Below are 18,273 nucleotides of genomic sequence, written 5' to 3' on the forward strand. Positions count from 1 at the left end.
GAGACGGAAGAATGTAATCCATGTTGTTTACTGCTAGCAACCAAAGCGTTCGTGTCAAACCCGTGAAGTTTTACAGGGTGGGAGGGAGGGGATGTGGGGTCTGTGTGTGTGTGTGTGGGGCTCAGGGTGACCCTGTGCAGTTACTCACACTTCCCAAAGACATTTCCTGCTGTGGTCCCTGCAGCGACATCCTCAGCTCCTGCTGCTGCAGGTTTCCCCCCCCTTCTGCTCGTTTTATTTTTGTTTTTGTACCAACTATGTAAAATGTGGGGTTTTTTTCTTTTCTGGAAAAAAAAATAATAAAGACCATGGGCAATGGCTGCTGGTGATGTTCTGTGTGTGGTCACTTGTGTTTTTTTGCGTGGGTTGAGGAGCTCAGGGAACCAGATCCCACCTCCCCAAAAGTGCCCCAAGCCCTGCCACGGAAACGCAGAGCGGTTTGGGTGGAAGGGACATTAAAGCCCACCCAATAATCCCACCCCTGATATGGCAGAGACATCTTCCCCATCCCAAGCTGCTCCAAGCCTCCATGTCCAGCCTGGCCTGGGACATTTCCAGGGATCCAGGGGCAGTCACAGCTGCTTTGAAAACCCCCACGCTCACAAAGGGACAATTTCCTGCCCATCCACGCTGCTCTCCGTCCCTCTGTAGCCGTTCCCGCGTCCTGTCCCTCACCACCTCCCCCTCCCCTCACAGCTCCCCCACCGCCATCTTCCCCTCCCCTCACGGCTTCCCCCCCGCCCCTGCGCACGCGCGGCCCCGCCCCCGCCACGCCCCGTCCGGCGCGCGCCGCCGTGTGACGCAAGCGGAAGGGCACGTCACCGTCCGGCGGAGGCGGAGGCTGAGGCGGCGCCGCCGGGGCAGGTACCGAGACCGGGACCGGGACCGGGACCGACCGGGAGGGACCGGGGAGAGCCGGGGCATAACGGGGCTTACCGGGGCTGAGCGGGCACAGCGGGAGCGTGGCGGGCGGGCGGGCTGTGTCTCCTTCCGCCGTGCCTCTCCCGCCGGCGGCCGTGTCCCTGCCCTCACGGAGCCGGCCGAGGCCTGAGGGACGCCCCGTCCCCACCGTGCGCTTCCCGCCCGGGAGGGCCCGGGAGGATCCCGGGAGTGGAGGCACCCGCAGGATCAGGGTGTGCTCCCCGCTCTCGGCCGGTTCCGCTCGCTGCTGGCGGCGGGACGGGGTCCCGGGGGCTCCCGGGGAGCGGGCACGGCCTCTCTGAAGGGCGGTGTGCGGGAGCCCTGGGTCGCACCGGCCGCCGTTAGCTGAGCGTCAGCAGCCAGCGGTGGTGCTGGGAGAGCTCTGCCCGAGCCCTGCGTCAGGAGCTGTAGGAGCAGCCCGAATTCAGTGGTTCCTTGCCCTGATGTTTGTGGCTGTGGGTAGGGGTCCCCTCCTGAGGGAGCAGGCCGAGAAAGCCCACACGGAGAATTAACTCACGAGCGTAACTCGATCTGCTGCTGCCCCTGCACGGTGGGATGAAGTCCAGGCCGTTGGGTCTGGGCTGTTGGGGCTGGTCTGGGTCTGTACGGACCAGTCCTGCAGGCTGCAGCACTCAGGGATGGTTCTTGCACCAGCTGGTGCAGAATCCACTCAGATGACACAGCTGGAAAATTCCAGAGCCTGTTTCTGAGCTTCCCCACTGCCTGCTTATCCAAGGACTCGCACAGACAATGTAAAGGGCTCCAGAGCAGCAATCAGAGCTGGTTTTTCCCAGTTGGTTTATTTGCTTTGGGCTCAAACAATCGCCTTTAACCCCTTTATTTTCATGTTCCCTTTGATAAAGGAGCTCTCAATTAAAAAATGTCGTGGATCAGAGAGGGCGAGCTGACCATCATAGAGAGGTTCTGTGCCAACATCATCAAGGTAAGGGATGGATTTGGGTGGATTTTGTGGTGAGGAGCTGGCAGGTTCTTCAGGGTGGAAATGACTCTGTGGCTGCAGAGCTCTGGAAAGGGAGAGTTGTTGGCAAGGCTACGTTTAGTGCTGGCACTGGATGTGCATCCCTAAACTCCATCCCAGGCTGGGAGATTGCTTGGGCTTAGCCTTGCAAATGAGCAGGACTGCAGGCAGTGCTTGCCAATAAGGATCTGTGCCCTTGCTGAGGAAGGCAGGGCGTGGGAAGGAGGGAGAGAGGAGAGATCCTCATGCTCTCAGGGCGTTTAAGGAAGGAAACTGAGTATTGGAACAAAAACTCACCAGTTCCAGGCAAATTCTCTCCTTGCTCAGGCTTGAGACTGGTGGTGCTGCCCCAGTGAGGTCAGTGGGAAGGAACACTGCTCTTTGTGTGGGGAAGTCTTATGGCCTTTCCTTGTGTTCTCTGAAGGTAACTGTGTCTAAAAAGGCTCTTGAGTTCTGAAATAAGAATTGCAGCATAAACCCCTGTGTGCCCCTCCCTGGGCGCAGCTGTGGCAGCTCCTGAGCACTGCAGCTCTGTCCTGAGGAGTGGGGAGGGCAGAGCTGCCTTCCAGCTCAGGCCCTTGTCAGCACTGGGCTGTTCCTTTGGAGAGACCCCAGAGTGGGCTCGGCAGGGAGGGAACCAGCACCCTGCTCCTTGCAGCTGCAGGGGCCAGGCTGGGCTCTCAGCGGGACAGCCCCGCTGCCCTGCTGTGCCTCTGCTGTCTGCAGGCAGGCCCAATGCCCAAGCACGTCGCCTTCATCATGGACGGCAATCGCCGCTACGCCCAGAAGTGCCACGTGGAGAGGCAGCAGGGACACTCCCAAGGCTTTGACAAGCTGGCACAGGTGGGGAGGATGTTTTCTGTGTTTGTTTGGTGGGAGTTGGAGCTGGGGTTGCTGCTGGACTGGTGTCCTTTGTTCCTTCTCTCCATTCTTGCCATGCTTGGAGCTGCTGTTCGTCATCAGGATTCGCAGCTTCAGCTCCTCCCTCTCTGTGGTATCCTGCAGAGTCATTCTATTCAGCTGCTTTTCCTTCTGTTTTGCCCTCAATTAAAACATCTACCTTACAGATCCCAAGGCTTTTATTTCTGTGAAACAGGTTGACTTTCTCTGAAACCATTTTGAAAAGTGCACTGTGGTATAATTTATGGTGCTTTTCCTGGCTGGATGAGTCCCCTGTGGTGGATTCTCATCCTCAGGTAGTGATATTTTCCTCCTGTTCTTTGATATGAATCTGAAATTCACATCTAAGGGTTCCATATTTTTGATAGTTGTTTATTTTGATCCAGCCCTGGCCTGGTGGGAGACCACAGGAGGGTTTCACATGGAGCAGTTGTGTCCTGCTGGCCTGATGGTTACATTTTGTCTCCTTGCAGACGCTGAGGTGGTGCCTGAACCTGGGCATCCGGGAGGTGACAGTTTATGCCTTCAGCATTGAGAACTTCAAACGCTCCAAGGAGGAGGTGGATGGGCTCATGGACCTGGCCAGACAGAAGTTCAGCCGCCTCCTGGAGGAGCAGTAAGAGCAGAACTGGGGCAGGAGATGTTCCATTTTGTGAGAATCCATTAATGAGGAGAGCCTTCTGCACCCGCAGTCAGGGACTGCCTGCCTGCAAGGGTGTACAGCTCTGTGCTGCCCCTGCACATCACATTTGGGACAACTGTGCCACCCAAACCATGGGGACAAGGACAGCTTTCAGATAAACAGCACAGTCAGAAACACAGAGTGACAGATGTTGTTTTCATGAAATGTCAAAGCTCTGTCTTAATTTCTGGTTAGTTAGAGGTGCCCAGAGCCTGTGGTTGTATTCTAAGCCTCCACAGGTAGGGATGCCTGGTCTGTGGTCATGTCCAGTCCTTTGGTTATGTCTGTACCTCAGATGGAGGTGTGGGGAATGGTCACTGTGCCTTTATGGAATGCTTTGGGATGATCAAATCTCAGCCAGCTTGGGCACACCTGAAAAGCATGTGGTGGTTTTGCCTCTCTCCAGTTCCCAGCTTTGCTGAGGCTCTGGGTGGGTGTTGGCACTGTGCAACAGGGACTGATGTGTTTTCTGTGGTCCCCACTGGTTGGGTGCAGGGAGAACCTGAAGAAGCACGGGGTGTGCATCCGTGTCCTGGGGGACCTGCCCCTCCTGCCCGTGGATATCCAGGAGCTGATTGCCCAGGCTGTGCTGGCAACCAGGAACTACAACAAGTGAGTGACACCCAGTTCAAAGAGCTGGCAGCTCACGTATTCCTCTTCTTCCTGAGGGCTGGGACTTGTCAGACATGCTGCACTTCTTTTATTCTTGGTTCTACAAGCACACATCACTGTCTTGTACTGGGCATTCCCAGGATGGCCTCTCACAGCTTTTCCTTGTGCAGGTGCTTTCTGAACGTCTGCTTTGCTTACACATCGAGACATGAGATCAGCAATGCTGTCAGGGAGATGGCCTGGGGCGTGGAGCAAGGCCTGCTGGAGCCCAGGTAACTCTTGGCTTTCTGTGTGAGGCTTTGGGTGAATCCTGCCTGCCTCACCACTCACACTGCAGGAGAAACCTCTCAGAGGCCAAGTGGCTTTTAAATAGATCTCATTAAACCAGCGGGACTGGAACAAATGACTTAAAGTTACTATGCGGTGTTTGGCTTTTATTATTTCAGTTACCATGGTGATAGATACACAACCAAGGCAGAAGAGAAATTAGGTCTGTGTCTTAAGTTAGTTTAAATGTGAAGGCAGATTTTATGCCACAACAATTGGCTGCTTGGCTGACAGTCTTAGCGATGAGGTCAAACAACAGATGAATCATGAATGCTGCACTGTTCCTCCACCCTGAAGGAGAAGGAATAGTTACTCTCTGCTCCCTGCTGCAGATGGAAGCCCTCACAGTCTGCTTCCACCGCTGTGTTATGTTTCAAAGAGCATGGAGTGGGATGCTCTGGGGGCTGAAGCAGCATTTGGAATAGCCTGTGGAGCAGACAGCAGTGTCTAAAAGAAGCAAGTGGATGGCTGACTGTGGTTTAGCTCTCCCACCCAGTTTTAATTTGCAGCCCTGAGTTTACAGAAAACCCCTTAGTTCTGGTTTGTGGCACATCCATCAGGCCAGGAGGGTGTGTGACAGGCTGTGTCTCTTTCAGTGACGTGTCTGAGTCGCTGCTGGATAAATGTCTGTACACCAACAACTCCCCTGACCCTGACCTGCTGATCAGGACCTCTGGGGAGGTTCGCCTCAGTGACTTCTTGCTCTGGCAGGTAAAGTCTCTGTTCTCTCCTTGGGATATTCCACCTTTGCCTCAGAGGGTGCTGCTGTTCCACTGACTCCAGGTGCAAGCAGATGTGAGGGCTCTGCCTCTCCTTCTGCTGGGGTCAGGTAGCTTCCCGGATGGTCTGAGTGCTGGCGCACCTCTGAGCAATCTGTGTCTGGCAGATCTGTGTTTGCCTAAAATCGTGAATTCTCATCCCTTGGCTCCTCTCCTCACCTTTAGATAATTTCTTATTTGTAGAGAACGTTTGAGTGGAGTTGCTTCAGCTGAAGCTCACATGTTATTGTACATGTACAGTTTGGAGCCAAAACCAAATTGCCTTTAGGCAACCACATCAAATTATTCCCATTCCAAATGATTTAATTGGCAAGTTCTCAGAAGTTGTCTGGCCTGAGCTGTGCTTACCTACCAAGGCATCCCCTCTCCTCCCCCTGCTTTTGAGCACACCTATACCCTGGGTGGTGTTGATGCTATGAAATAACACTTGGCTTGCTCCTCTTGGTGGTACAGGAGTCCTGTTAAGTGTTTGATTGTTTTAGCAGTCATCATAGGAACACGTTTATCCCAAACTGTGAGGAACTTGGTGGCAAAAATAGGTTTTGACTTGAAATCTTTCATCTTCCAGCTCAAGGATATCTTCAGTGCCCCACAACTCTTGGCTCCATGAAGCACTTTAAATGCCATGAGTGGGCAGTAAGGAATATCATGAGATGTCATTTGAAGAATGGCTTAAATGTCATGTCCTGATCCTCAGTTCAACTGTTATTCCCTCAGCCTTTGGTAGTCCAGTGTTGCTATTTTAGGTTTTTTATAAGTCTGTGATGCTTAAGCTATTAAAAATACCTCTCTGAAGAGCAACACAGCACTAGAAAGAATTCTGCTGATGCCTTTGCAGGAGTGGATGACTGGTGTCTCAGCATTGAAAATGAATTAGAAGGACTCTACACTGTGCAATTTCAGACTCTCCTAGCTGCTTTTTACCTCACTTTAAGTAGAATCTGATAACAGGCTAGGTGAAACCTTTGTGGGGAAAGTGGCACAGTTTGCCCAACAGAGTTGCATCTTAATGACTTTTTCCCTTGCTCAGTGATTAAATTGTTGGTGATCTTGCTTTCTGCAGACATCCCATTCATGCCTGGTGTTTCAATCAGTCTTGTGGCCAGAATATTCCTTTTGGAACTTGTGTGAAGCTATCCTTCAGTTCCAGATGAACTACAGTGCTTTACAGGTAAGGAGCCTTGGGGAAGTGGGAAGCCCAGCCCCATGTGTTACCTGCACAGCAGCTGAGCTCAGGTGAGAGGCTGCAGAGGGGGAGCAGTGGTTGTTAGCTACCATCTTGTTTCAGTAGCAGCTCATGTGTTGCTCCTCCTGTACCCCTGAGGTTTGTTACAAGGTCTTGGTGTGTGGCCAGGCTCCTCTGCTTTCAGCAAGACCCAGAATCTCCAAAGTCAGCCCTGTCTCTGTCACTCATTGCTCATTGCAGCAGCTGGAGCATCTGTGCCAGGGCTCACACACCCAGTGAGCACTGCTGGTGTGCCACAGGGTGAGACCTGCACTCACACTGCACCAAGCAGGGAGTACTCACATGCTCTTCCTCCAATTCCACTGTTGTTTTTAGGGCTGTAACAAGGGGGTGTAGAGTTTCCTTTCTGGGAGCTGGAATGAGGCAGCCTGAGCTGTGAGTCTGTGGACAAGTCCCCTTTCTGGTGGGTCCAGATGTACCTGCTGAAGGGATTGTTCCTACTGCTCACTGATGTCGTTCCTCTCCTTTTAGCTCTGCTGCTGTGAGCTCTCCCTGACCTGGTTCTGCTACAGCTGGCCAGTTCAGTAGTGAGACAGGAGTTTGGGGCTATTTTTAAGCAAAACCAGTGTGGGAGCTGGAACTCCTGATGGAGAAATGTGGAGGGCAGCAGCAGTGACTGGCAGAAGGACCTCAGGGTGGCAGCTCTTCACCACATCTCGCTGCTCAATGTGTCTGTTCCTTAATTATTTGGGTCCTCTTTTTAAAAGCAGGCATTCCACTGCCCTTTTCTACCTTCAGGGACCTTGCTCACCCCTTAGAGTTGTCAAAGAGATTATAGCCAGTTGTGGCTATGGCTGAATTTAATCAAGTGCAGCCAGTCTGGCAGCATCCAAACTCTCCATGTCCTTAACCTCTTTTGTTCCTATTTCTGGCCCAAGTCTGCCCTTTTCCTACCAGCAATTCATTGTATTAGTACAACTAATGGCAGTTCACCTTCTGCATGAAGAGGGAAGCAGAAAAGGCAGTAGTGTTTGTCGTTGCCATGAGCTTGGCCTCTGTCTGGAACAGTAAGGTCACTGTTCTGACTTTGCTCCTGGTGCTGGTTTCTGACAGGCAACAAATGCAGCTTCTGTTCCCAGCTATTCTCAGCTTTTCTTAGTTCTGGTTGGTGGCTGGATGTGTTCATGCCATGCTATTATCAAGGTTTCTCATTGTCCACATTTGTCCTCTAGTCAGTTTTCTCCCTGTAAGAGCCACTTTGCAATGTCTGAGGCTGCCCTTTTTCCAGGGAACCCTCACAACTGTGCAAAGGGAGGACTTCTCCCTCAGAGAAACTGAGATTTAGGAGCTGGGTCTTTTAGAATTTAAAATAGGTGATCTTGAAATCCAAAAGAGGTCACAAAGTAAATTCTCTTGGTGGGAGGGTTGCTGTCAGTGAGGATGGGGAGACTGGGGGGGGGACTTGCTGAGAATCCAGGATGTTTTACAGCAGCTGTGTTTGCTTTGGGAATGGGCTGCTGCTTTTGGGGTGTGGATGGGCAGCAGGATGAAAGGGGTGACAAGGTACAGAAATCCCCCTTGATTGTCAGGTAGTGGACAAAAGAATTCCTCCTTCCATCACCTCAACCAGCATCACTTTCAGTGGCTGCCATTTTATTTCCCAGCTGATTCTTGCTCTCCATGGAGTCCCAGCATCAGCTGGAGCCTGCTTTTGGTACCTGGTAGATCTGGGAAGGAATGCAGGGCTTGGCTGGCCAGCCTGCCCCTGCAGGGGTGAGCTGAGTCTTTCCTGGGCCATAAACAGAATTGAGCTTTGAGGGATTGAAGTCTCCTGCTCAGCAGGCTGGTGATGATCCTTGCAGTCAGCCTGAGTGCATCCATTCAGTGGCTTTGCTGGGGATATTTCTGCTCACACTGCCAGCACAACAAGAGCTAATTTCCAGAGCTATAGCTGCCTTGGGCTCAGGAAAAGTGTGGGGATGAGTGAGTCAGGCTCTCATTACAGTAATTATTCTTCTTGCTTGCTTGAAAGACCAGCACTTCCCAAGTGTGTGTGTGTGTGTCAGTTTATGTCACAGTGACCAGTTTTACAGTTTTTAAAAATAGAACCTCAATATTCCTGCCTGCTGATGTGTTTTTGCTGCTGGAAGCTGCAGGCCAGGATGTGTGCAATAAGGAGAAATCTAAAAGTGATGTTCTACGAGAAAGCATTTCAAATACTTGGGTAGACAAGGATGGCTCCTGCCTTTGCCTCTCTCCTGCTGTGTCTCAAGCCAGTACATCCTTAGATCACAGAAATTTGGGAATGCTGAGCTTATTCCTGCTTTTGTTTTAAAGCTGATAAGCTCAATACTGGATCATCTCAAAGAACTGCCCTGCAAGTCCTGGTTTGGAATCCCCTAAAACCTTTCAGCAGCCAGGAGAATAGGATCCAAAACTCTGTGATAAGAGTGGTGAGGATAAGAGTGTGCGTGTTGGGGTTCAGGAGTTCTCCTGTAGCTGTTCCTCTCTGATTCCAGTATCTGAGGGTTTTCCCACAATCTGTCCTGACTTTTATCTGTTCTAACTAGGAGTTCACGCTCTGAGCAGAGCTGTGTCTTGGAGGCAAGGTTCAGGAGGACATCCCTGTGGTTTTGAGCAGGCTGCCTCAAGGTGGAAGAGGCAGACCCAGAGTGAAGCTGCAGCCCCACGGCCGGGCCGAGGCTGTTTGTGCCCTGTCCCACAGGTGAGCTAAGGTGGTGACACTCCTGCTTTTCCCTCCAGAAGGCCAGAGACTCCTACCTGGAGGAGAGGAGGCGGCAGCAGCTGGAGAGGGACCAGGCGTACGTGAGCAGGAAGCTGCAGCAGGAGGGCTGCCCGTCCCACGGAGACTCGCGGCGCCGGCGCTCGCTGCTGCAGAAGTGCACAGCCCTGAGGGAGGAGAGGATCCAGGGCTTCCTGCAGGCCCTGGAGCACAAGAGAGCCGACTTCTTGGAGAGACTGTGTCCGGTGTCTGCGTGACACAGGTGCTGGCCCTGGGGAGCACAGCCCGCAGGGCGAGCCGTGGGCTGCGCCAGGAGCGCCCGTCCCGCTGGCCCTGCCCGGGCAGGGAGGGCTGCTGTGAACTCTCCTGGCCTGTCATGCTGCTGAGGAAGGTGCTGCCGTCCTGTGTCGCCTCCCTGCCCTGGTGACAGACCCCTGCACCCTGCTGGGTCTCTGCTGCCGGGCCCTTGGCAGCCCAGGTGCTCCGGTGACAAGAAGTTAACTGCAATGAGCCTGCCCCAGCTCTCTGATTGCTCCTGAGCTGGCCCAGCCAGACCAGTTCAGTGCTGTTAAATCAGTCTGGGCTCGCGTTCTTTCCCTGGCTCTGCAGTAGGGAATCTCCTGTTGAGATGTGCTCTGCTGTCCCATCAAGGGAGAGGATTGTTCTGGTGTCAGGGGCGTTCCCCACTGCCTGCTCCCTGAGAGCATCTTGTCTTTTCCCCCTGACTGCTGGGTAGGATGTGTTCATTCCTGGTCTCCAGAGAGCTAAAGGAAGGGTTCCAGCCTTGCTGTAAGGAGAAAAAGCTGCTCCAAAACTTCAGCAGGTTCTGAGAGATAAAGGAAGGGTTCCAGCCTTGCTCTAAGGAATAAAAGTTGCCCCAAAGCTTCAGCAGGTTCTGAGATCTCTCCTGAGCAGTGTGTTGGGGAAAAGCCAGGTGCAGAAGGTGCTGGACCACACTGACCTTGGGAAAGGCTCTGAGCAGGCAGGAAAAAAGGATTGGCTGGGAATGAACCTTCTCAGGAAGGGAATTGGCAAAACAGGTGATGGCTACCCCATGCCAGACCCTCTGAGGGAGCTGCAGGGAATGAGGGAGGGCCTAATTCAGGAATACAGTAGCCAAAACCAACCTCTCACCCCAGATGGTTCAGAGGGGCAGTTTGGCTGATCCTAAAGGGAGTGGCCAGAGCAGCTGTGGAGCATTGCTTGTTCTCAGTTTTCCATTGGCAGGGAGATGGACAAGCTGATTTCCAGGGTTGTTTCCATCTCTCGTTCCTCCTGGTTTCCGTCCCCACGATCAAAGTAACTGAAAATGTCTTGATTTTTGCTCCTGCTGCACACACACGTGTGGCAGTACCAGCTGTTGCTGGGTTTTGAAGTGTTTCTTCTTACCTCCAGGTGAAAACCACAAAATGCAGATTTAACAGCCTTGTAAGTGCTGCACACTGAGCACTTGGCCTGTGATTGTGAAGAACTGTGTAGTCTAACTGGGAATAAAGTATATTCATACCAAAGTTATTTAAAAAATAACCTGAATGTTTAAAAGTATGTGGAGCTGCTTATTTTAAGGTGTGATGAAGCTGGAATCCAGGTTTAATATAGTAATATTTAATCTGTGACAGACTCCTCATGTGATTCCTATTGGCCTGGGAATGATTTGAAGGTTACTTTTACAGTGCAGTGTGAGCAGTTTGCTGATGCCCCAAGGAGTGAAGCTGTGCAGGTTCCACCTCTTGTGTAAGTAGCAAAGAGAATTTGGCTGAAAATGTGCTGAGATGATGAGAGCTGTTGATTTTAAACTTCTTTTGCTCTATTTTATTTTCTCCATGTTTCAGGAAACTGGAAGCAGTGTACTCTCCATGACATGGAGACTCTCCAGTCTGCTTTGCCAGGCTGGTGGGGAGACTTCTACTCAAAAAACGCATTTTTACCTTAAGAAAAAAAAAAGTTTTTATTGTGTTCTGACTCTACAGGTGACAAAAGCCACAGAGGTGGCTTTCCACAAAGTACTGGTCCTGATGCAGGGCAGGTAAGTGAAGGGTCTGGTTTATAAAATACTTGTTGGGGAAGTTTTAATCCATTTTATAAAAGGCATCACTGGAGTAGGGAAGGAGGAAGTGCCCTTCAAGCTGTGGCAAAAGGTTCCAGTTACCTGAATTTGTGCATTTCACCTGCATCAGTGAAATGCAGGTGAATTTACATTATTTCTGTAAATGCAATTGCAGTTATTTCCCCTGTTAGAGGGGGAAACTCTCTTTGTTAGAGGGTGGAGATGAGTTACCAGGCAGACCCCAGGGTTTCAGGAGTGCATCTTTCCAGTGAATCTGTGGGAACAGAGCCACAGGCTTCTCTCAGTGAGAACAGCACCTCCATCATTAATTTATATGGGCTGGAGATGGGGAAAATCAGCATGGCTGGAAACATGTGCAGCTGAAGTGTGAAACAGCCTGGATTTACCTGGGCAGGGGAGGGGGACAGGCTGCTCCTTGGGGTGTTTTTCTGAATGAGGCTGAACTAGAAAGTGAAAGGTTTGGGGAAGCAGTGATGAAGATGTTCAGCTGGATTTACCGCCCGGGGCCGTGGCTGTGCCAGGTGTGAGCCATGTCCCCTCTTGGAAGGAGCCCAGCTTCCCTTGGCACCAGCAGCGGGCACCTGTGTGAATTGACTGAACGTCATTTTATTGCTTTTTAACATTTCTCTCTCTCCTTGCAGCGCTGCCGCCTCCTTTCCGGACCGGGTCTGCGCATCCCCGGCGTTGCACAGGGAAAGGGCGCCCGGTGCTTGTCCCGGGAGGGGCCGCGGGGCGGGAGGTGCTGAACGAACAGCTCCGCTCACCTGCGCGGGCTGGCGGCGGGGTTCGGGGTGTTGCTGCCCCCCTTTTCCCCGAGCCGTTTTTCACATCCCCAATTTTCACATCCCCAATTTTCACCTTTTCCCCCGTATTTCCCCCCCCCCCCCCCCCCCCCCCCCCCCCCCCGCGGGTTTCCCGTGCGCGCGCACGGAGGGGGGGGTGAATGGCGCGCGCGCCGCCCCCTCCGCGCCCCCCCCATTCCCTCCTTCCCTCCCCGCCTTGGCCCCCGCCCACGTGACCCGCGCGGGCCAATGGGCGCGCGGGGCGGCGGGGATCCGGCTGGAACCGGTTGGGCCGCGTCCGGCTCTATATAAAACTTTATAAACACCCGATTCCAATTAGTGGGGTCGGGACCAGCGCAGCCCGCCGGGTGCAGCCCCGCAGCGCCGCCAGCGCGCCCCGCTCCGCAGCGCCGCCAGCGCGCCCCGGCTCCCGCTCCCCCGCCTCCCGCGCCGCTCCCTCCGCCCCCTCACGGCGCCCGGCGCGCTCCGCTCTCCGCTCTCCGCACACACTCTCACGCGCACACACATTCACTCACACTCACACGCGCGGAGCCATGCCCAAGAGAAAGGTACGTGCCGCCCCCCGCCGCCCTCTCCCCCCTCACGGTGCCCGTTCCCCCCCTCACGGAGCCGCCTGTGGGAGGGGGGGCGGGACCAGCGCTCCCCCCGCGCGTTCGGGGCGGTAACGGAGCCCGGGGCCTCGCGGGGTGGGGGCGGCGCGGGGCCGGTACTGGCGCGGCCGCGGGCGGCGGGAGGGGCCCGCCGGTCCGAACCGGTTGGTTTTGGCGGGAGGTCGGGGCCAGGGGAGGGGGAGGGGAGCGCCGGTGCGGGCGGGAAAGGGCGGGAAGCGGCGGCGGCGCTTTGCCGCCAAAACGGCGGGGGCGGGAGGGGAGGGACGGGGATGGGATGGGATGGGGAGCGGGGCCCGCCCCGAGCGGCAGCGGCGCCCCCGCACCGGCCCCGGGGCCCGCCTGGGCCGCGCCGTGCGGGGCCGTGCCCGGCACCCCCCGCCCCGCCCGCGGGCCGCCGTGGGGACGGTCCCCCCGGGATCTGGGGTAAAACGGCGGGGAACGGGAGCCCTGCCCGTCACCGGTCCCTACAACCTGTGTCCCTGTCCCCAGGCTGAAGGAGAGACCAAGGGCGATAAGGCCAAAGTTAAGGATGAGGTAAGAAGTTCAGTGCTTTGAGAAAGTTGGATCATCAAGTGTTTCCCTTGGAAGATGAGGTTTAACGCCGGCCGAATAACTGGGGAATAGCGGGGAGGGTTGTCTCAATTGATTCTGACTTTTCAAAGTCTTAACTGCTTTTTAACCACAAGAAATCTTTTAACCATGAAAAATCTACTCAACTACCATTAGCTATTAGTAATTCCAACAGCATAGTCTCATGTTTCTTGAGAACACAGAAAAAGGGAAACTGGGAAACTACCATCTTAATTTCTAAAAACTAAAGAGCTATAGATATAATTTCTGGGGATAGACTACTTTGGGAAGGGAGCAAGTTTGTAAGATGCTGAGAGTTCATATCCCATGTAATTTCAATAGAATTGTTTTCCTTTTCCAACAGCCCCAGCGGAGATCAGCGAGGTTATCTGCTGTGAGTATCCTCTTGCTGGGCAGCGGTGTCACCACACTCGGTGGTTTTACACACGACCTCTGGGTGTGCAAATGTGTGTCAGCGCTGGAGGTGAAAATTCAGTTCCTCCCTTAAGGCCCTGCCCCATTGTGTGCTGCTCTGGGAGTGGTAAAATAATGGACAAACCAAACAGCTGCTGCAGTTTCAAATGCTTTATTTGCTTTCCTCAAATGAAGCTATTTGGCCTGAACATTAAAAAAAATAAAGGAAAGTAGTTTGTTTCTCTGGAGCAGGGCTTGAACAAGGGCCTGGAGTGCCAGGACAAAGGGGGAATGGCTTCCCACTGCCAGAGACTGGGCTATGGGGAGGGAATTCCTGGCTGTGAGGGTGGGGAGGCCCCTGGGTCCCTGGCAGTGCCCAAGGCCAGGCTGGACAGGGCTTGGAGCCCCCTGGGACAGTGGGAGGTGTCCCTGCCATGGCAGGGTGGCACTGGGTGGGCTGGAAGGTCCTTCCAAGCCAGACCATTCCACCAGTGTCTAACCAGGTTTTCTCTCCCTTGCAGAAACCTGCTCCTCCCAAGCCAGAGCCCAAACCTAAAAAAGCAGCTCCAAAGGTGAGTTGGGTTGGGTCAGGGCTGTTTGGAAAGGTGAATAAATGGTGATGAGGTTTGGCATTGCCTGGCAGTGATAACAGCTGACAAACCTTTGATGAACAGCTGTGCAGTGAGGAAATGGAGCTGCATCCTAAAGCTGAACTGACAGCTTGCAGATTTCACAGAATTTGTGCAAAAATACCCAAGTGAGGAGTTCCCACTTGCTGTCACTCCCTTCACAAACAAACCTGGGTGTCTGTGTTCTTTTGGGGCCAGCACCCCAAAGGGGCTGTGGCTCTGCCTGGCTCTGGGAGCTGACAGCAAATGTTGTCTTGCATTCACAGAAGAGCGAGAAGGTGCCCAAGGGGAAGAAAGGAAAAGCTGATGCTGGCAAGGAGGGAAACAACCCTGCAGAAAATGGAGATGCCAAAACAGACCAGGTATCCCAGCAGGCTGGTGTGCAGCAGCATTGATTCCTTTCCCTCGGACTGGGACAGGTCTTGGCTTGTGGGGGCGTTGGTAAAGAGTTAAATTGTCTGTTCACCAGGGGATGTTGCCACATGGAAGTTACTGTTCTTCTGTGGATTCAAAAAGCAACTTCTAAGTTGTGTTTTATGGTCCAACAGATGTTCAATTTAATTTTATTAAAAATCAGGGCTGTGCAGCCCAGAGAGGATTTGTTCTGCTCAGGGTTTTGCTGTATAGAAAAATGAGTGTCCATTTTTTAATGTGCTGACTTGTTCCCCTTTTCCTTTCAGGCACAGAAAGCCGAAGGTGCTGGTGAAGCCAAGTAAAACGTGTGAATTTTTGATAACTGTGTACTTCTGGTGACTGTACAGTTTGAAATACTATTTTTTATCAAGTTTTATAACAATGCAGAATTTTGGTTTACTTTTTTTTAAGCTATGTTGTTAGCACACAGACCGCTTCATTGTTGTGTTCTGGGGGGGGGGTGGGGGGCAATGGGGACAAAAGTCATTTAGTCTATTTCTCAAAACCTAAATTTTAATAAGAAAAGCTTCTGCCAGTCCCCCAGTTTTTGGAAGAAGGGCCCTTCCTGCAGGGAGGAGGAAGGGATTCCCCCGTGCTGCGTGTCATTGTGTCCAGGTGAACATCAGAGCTCCCGCGATGCTGTTGCCTGCTCCACATCCCAGTGCCACCAGCTCTGCCCCGGTGTCCCCTGCTCACCCAGAGCCATCACTCCAAACCCCAGAGCTGGGGCGTTCCCTGGCAGAGGGTCTGCATTGCTGGTCTCCAGTCTGGATGTTCTGCCTCGGAAAGGAGCTGCCTTCCTCTCTCCCTCCCCCTGTGGACCCCCAGATGCAGAATTCTGCCCCTGGAGTTTGTGCTCCCCTCCAAGTCAGGGTGGGTTTGTGCAGCGTTGTCAGACAGCGCGCCGTGGGAACGCGCCCACCCTCACTCTAAACCTCACCCAGTGCCAGCTGAACATTCTGACGGTTTTTAGCAACTTCTCCATTTCAGTAGTCCACAAAGGGAGGGGAGTTTGACAGTTGTTGTAAGGTGTTGCGGATTGTAGCCCATGTCCTGTCTAAATTACCATGATTGTTCATGAAAACTACCTTTAATAAAGCTGGATACGGTTTGGCTTGGACTGTTCTTAATACTCTCTAATTTCTCCTGCCTTTAGTTCACTTCATGTGGTTTAAGAATATTTGCTTTCTGCATGCCTGTGTTCGTGCTTTCATTCAGATAATTAATTGTTGTAATTCACACCTGAAAAGCAAGGTTTCCTTACCTGAAAGTGAGATTTCCTGGCCTAAAAGCTGGATCACTGCAGGGTGCTTTTAGAGCCTTGGCTTACTTGGAGGCTGAAAATGGAACATGTAAATAAATCTACTGGGTTAATTTTTCTTTATTTTCTAAAATGTAGCACTGTACGAAACAGGGAGGAATACAGTGGCCTTGCTGCAGAGGAAAGTAAAATTCTGGTCAGCTTTTCTTGGGAGTGAAACCAGAACTGGCTCCATAAAACTGATGATGTGTTACATTTCTGCACTTAAACTTGAATATTGTTGCTCCTGCTAATCGAATCCAGACCTGGCTGGGGTAGTGACTAAGCAGGAGATGAGACTTTTTGAGTAAAAATGCTCCATTTTTATAATTGCTACTTAGACTCCAGAGCAGAGCCAAACCCAAACCCCCCTGTGTAAATGTCTCCTTCAGTGGCTGTCAGATGAGTATTTTTTCCGTCTCTGCTTGGCTTTCCCTGGGATTTCAGTGTCTGTTTGTGATTAAGTTCAGTGACCTGTTTCAACCTGTGCTGATTTCAGAGGGAATCCAGTGAAAACGAGCAGGGCAGAGTTTCACATCCAGAAATTTCCAATGCGCTGGAAGTGTCCTGGAGCGGCTGCAGGCACAAAAGGCAGATTGGGATGTGCCCCCAGGAGCTGCTCCATCCCGGGTTCCATGGCTGCTCTGTCTAACAGAAAAGAAATAATGGTGAATAATCCTCAATAATCTTCATTAAACCCCACCCAGAAACAGCCTCCAAACCTCCTGAGCAGTCGCTGGGGCGGCTGGGCAGTGGGATGTCGCTGCAGAAAGGAAAATAATAATTAAATCTTAAAATCAGAAAGTTGGAAACAGCCTACCCTGCTTTTGTAGAGATTTACCTTGCTGGGCATCTATAAATGAACGAGTACTTCCAGAGGAGCTGGGTCTGGGGGTTTGCCTGTGCCCAGTTTCCAGCTGGAATGTTCTGGAGTTCCCTGTGTCCATCACGGGCTGGGTGACCTCTTCACCCCCATCATTAACAAAGTTCTGCTAATGAAGGGAACCCAGGGCTGCTCTTTGTTGGAGGAGTTACTCCTTAACTTCTCCATCTCCCCACCCCAGCAGCCTGTGCTGACCCGTGTGGATCCTCACAGGATGTTTTCCCCAGCCAAGCACAAAAACTGATTTTAAGCGGTGTCTGCCATCTAAATTCCTCAGAAAGCAAAGGATATTTTGGGTGCTGAGCTGCTTCCCCCTGGCCGTGCCCTGCACTGCTGGAGTTATTGGCCTGTTGGGCTTGACTCGACAGGCAGGGCTCATCTATTTCTCCTTAAGCAAATAGAGACTGAGGGATGCTGAAGCCAGTAAATCCAACTAATTAGCTGTGTAAATTAGAGCTGGGGAGCTGCAGCCCGTGCCTGCTTCGTGGTTAGAGGCACCACAAATCTGCATCGCCGCCTGCCAGAGCGCCTGAAGCTGAACAGACATTTTTTCTGCTAAACTGTAATCATTTTACACGGAAAATTGTCTCTTGTGCATCTGTTGGGAATGGGACTGGTGCTGCCAGGTGCAGTTAACAGGCTGGTCCCTTGGGTGGGCTCTGCAGCAGCGGGGATTTGTCCTGCTGGAGCTTTGGGAAACACATCCAGGGGCCAGAAAGTCACCACTGGCAACGGAAAAACAAATGAGTTCTGTGCTCCACAGCAGGCCTTGAAGCTGGGCACAGTATGGGTTAAATCCATGCAATATTGGAGCTCTGCCACTAATTTGTTTCTGCATTTATTGATTCCAGCACAAGTCACCTGGGAAATAGGGCCAAACTGCTGTTGTCATTTATTACCCTCTTAATAGGTGAAGTTGCAAAGAATGACCAAGTTCTGCTCAGGGCTGAAGCCTTTGGGATGCTGGAAGTGGATACTGGGGATGATCCTTGTTTTCCCAATGCTTCAGGATTTTGCTGAGGTTTTAAGAACAGTGAAATTACTGATAAATTATAGAGCAAAGTCTCTGGACTCTCCCCAAAGCAGCAGCAATTAAACTGAGCAGAAGTTATTGTGGGCAATGTGAGCAAAGTTAATGTAAGTTGCCAGCCAGTGGCCACTTCTCCATACCCTACAGAGCCACCTTTCCCCCAGCCATGGGTTTCTGTTAAACTGAAAGGGAATTGGGCTAAAACCCACGAGAACCGGTGAACTGGACCATGCCAGGAGGGCTCCCCAGGTCCCTGCTCCTCCCAGTGCAGTGCCCTAGGATGAACATTTGAGTTTCAGAATCATTCCCCCGGCAGCAGTTTTGCTTTTGCCTTCAATTCTCTTTGCAAGAAGCAACAGTTTCCTCCAGCCCTGCCATGGGTGGGCTGAAAGGGAACAAGGAAGGCAAATGGACTGAATTCA

At 52.4% G+C, this 18,273-nt stretch overlaps 2 protein-coding genes across 4 annotated transcripts; both read left to right on the forward strand.

Annotated features, from left to right (window-relative positions):
* The first annotated feature begins 796 nt into the window (after positions 1 to 796).
* Positions 797 to 12,077, forward strand: DHDDS (dehydrodolichyl diphosphate synthase subunit). Of its 3 annotated transcripts, XM_063177322.1 has the most exons (10): positions 797 to 864; positions 1,785 to 1,864; positions 2,627 to 2,743; positions 3,274 to 3,416; positions 3,978 to 4,094; positions 4,265 to 4,366; positions 5,018 to 5,132; positions 6,264 to 6,371; positions 9,150 to 9,391; positions 10,749 to 12,077. In XM_063177322.1, the coding sequence occupies exons 2-9, from the start codon at positions 1,802 to 1,804 to the stop codon at positions 9,384 to 9,386; spliced, it is 1,002 nt and encodes a 333-aa protein (XP_063033392.1). In that variant the 5' UTR covers positions 797 to 864; positions 1,785 to 1,801; the 3' UTR covers positions 9,387 to 9,391; positions 10,749 to 12,077. The 3 variants fall into 3 exon arrangements, with proteins under 3 accessions (XP_063033392.1, XP_063033391.1, XP_063033393.1); XM_063177321.1 differs by having other exon boundaries at positions 9,150 to 10,750; XM_063177323.1 differs by lacking the exon at positions 2,627 to 2,743 and having other exon boundaries at positions 9,150 to 10,750.
* A 320-nt stretch (positions 12,078 to 12,397) lies between these two features.
* On the forward strand, positions 12,398 to 15,758 carry HMGN2 (high mobility group nucleosomal binding domain 2). Its single transcript, XM_063177452.1, has 6 exons — positions 12,398 to 12,548; positions 13,101 to 13,145; positions 13,546 to 13,575; positions 14,117 to 14,167; positions 14,491 to 14,586; positions 14,905 to 15,758. The coding sequence occupies exons 1-6, from the start codon at positions 12,534 to 12,536 to the stop codon at positions 14,938 to 14,940; spliced, it is 273 nt and encodes a 90-aa protein (XP_063033522.1). The 5' UTR covers positions 12,398 to 12,533; the 3' UTR covers positions 14,941 to 15,758.
* Positions 15,759 to 18,273: the final 2,515 nt, after the last annotated feature.

The sequence above is a fragment of the Melospiza melodia genome, chromosome 27 (assembly GCF_035770615.1).
Source record: "Melospiza melodia melodia isolate bMelMel2 chromosome 27, bMelMel2.pri, whole genome shotgun sequence".
Taxonomy (NCBI): Eukaryota; Metazoa; Chordata; class Aves; order Passeriformes; family Passerellidae; genus Melospiza; species Melospiza melodia.

Excerpts from the sequence above, each read along its gene's own strand:
- DHDDS (XM_063177322.1), top strand. The coding sequence starts at position 1,802 with ATGTCGTGGATCAGAGAGGGCGAGCTGACCATCATAGAGAGGTTCTGT. Across the intron at positions 1,865-2,626 it reads TCTGTGCCAACATCATCAAG|GCAGGCCCAATGCCCAAGCA; the intron begins GTAAGGGATGGA and ends TGCTGTCTGCAG. Across the intron at positions 3,417-3,977 it reads AGCCGCCTCCTGGAGGAGCA|GGAGAACCTGAAGAAGCACG; the intron begins GTAAGAGCAGAA and ends GGTTGGGTGCAG.
- HMGN2 (XM_063177452.1), top strand. Across the intron at positions 14,168-14,490 it reads CTAAAAAAGCAGCTCCAAAG|AAGAGCGAGAAGGTGCCCAA; the intron begins GTGAGTTGGGTT and ends TTGCATTCACAG. Across the intron at positions 14,587-14,904 it reads GAGATGCCAAAACAGACCAG|GCACAGAAAGCCGAAGGTGC; the intron begins GTATCCCAGCAG and ends TTTTCCTTTCAG.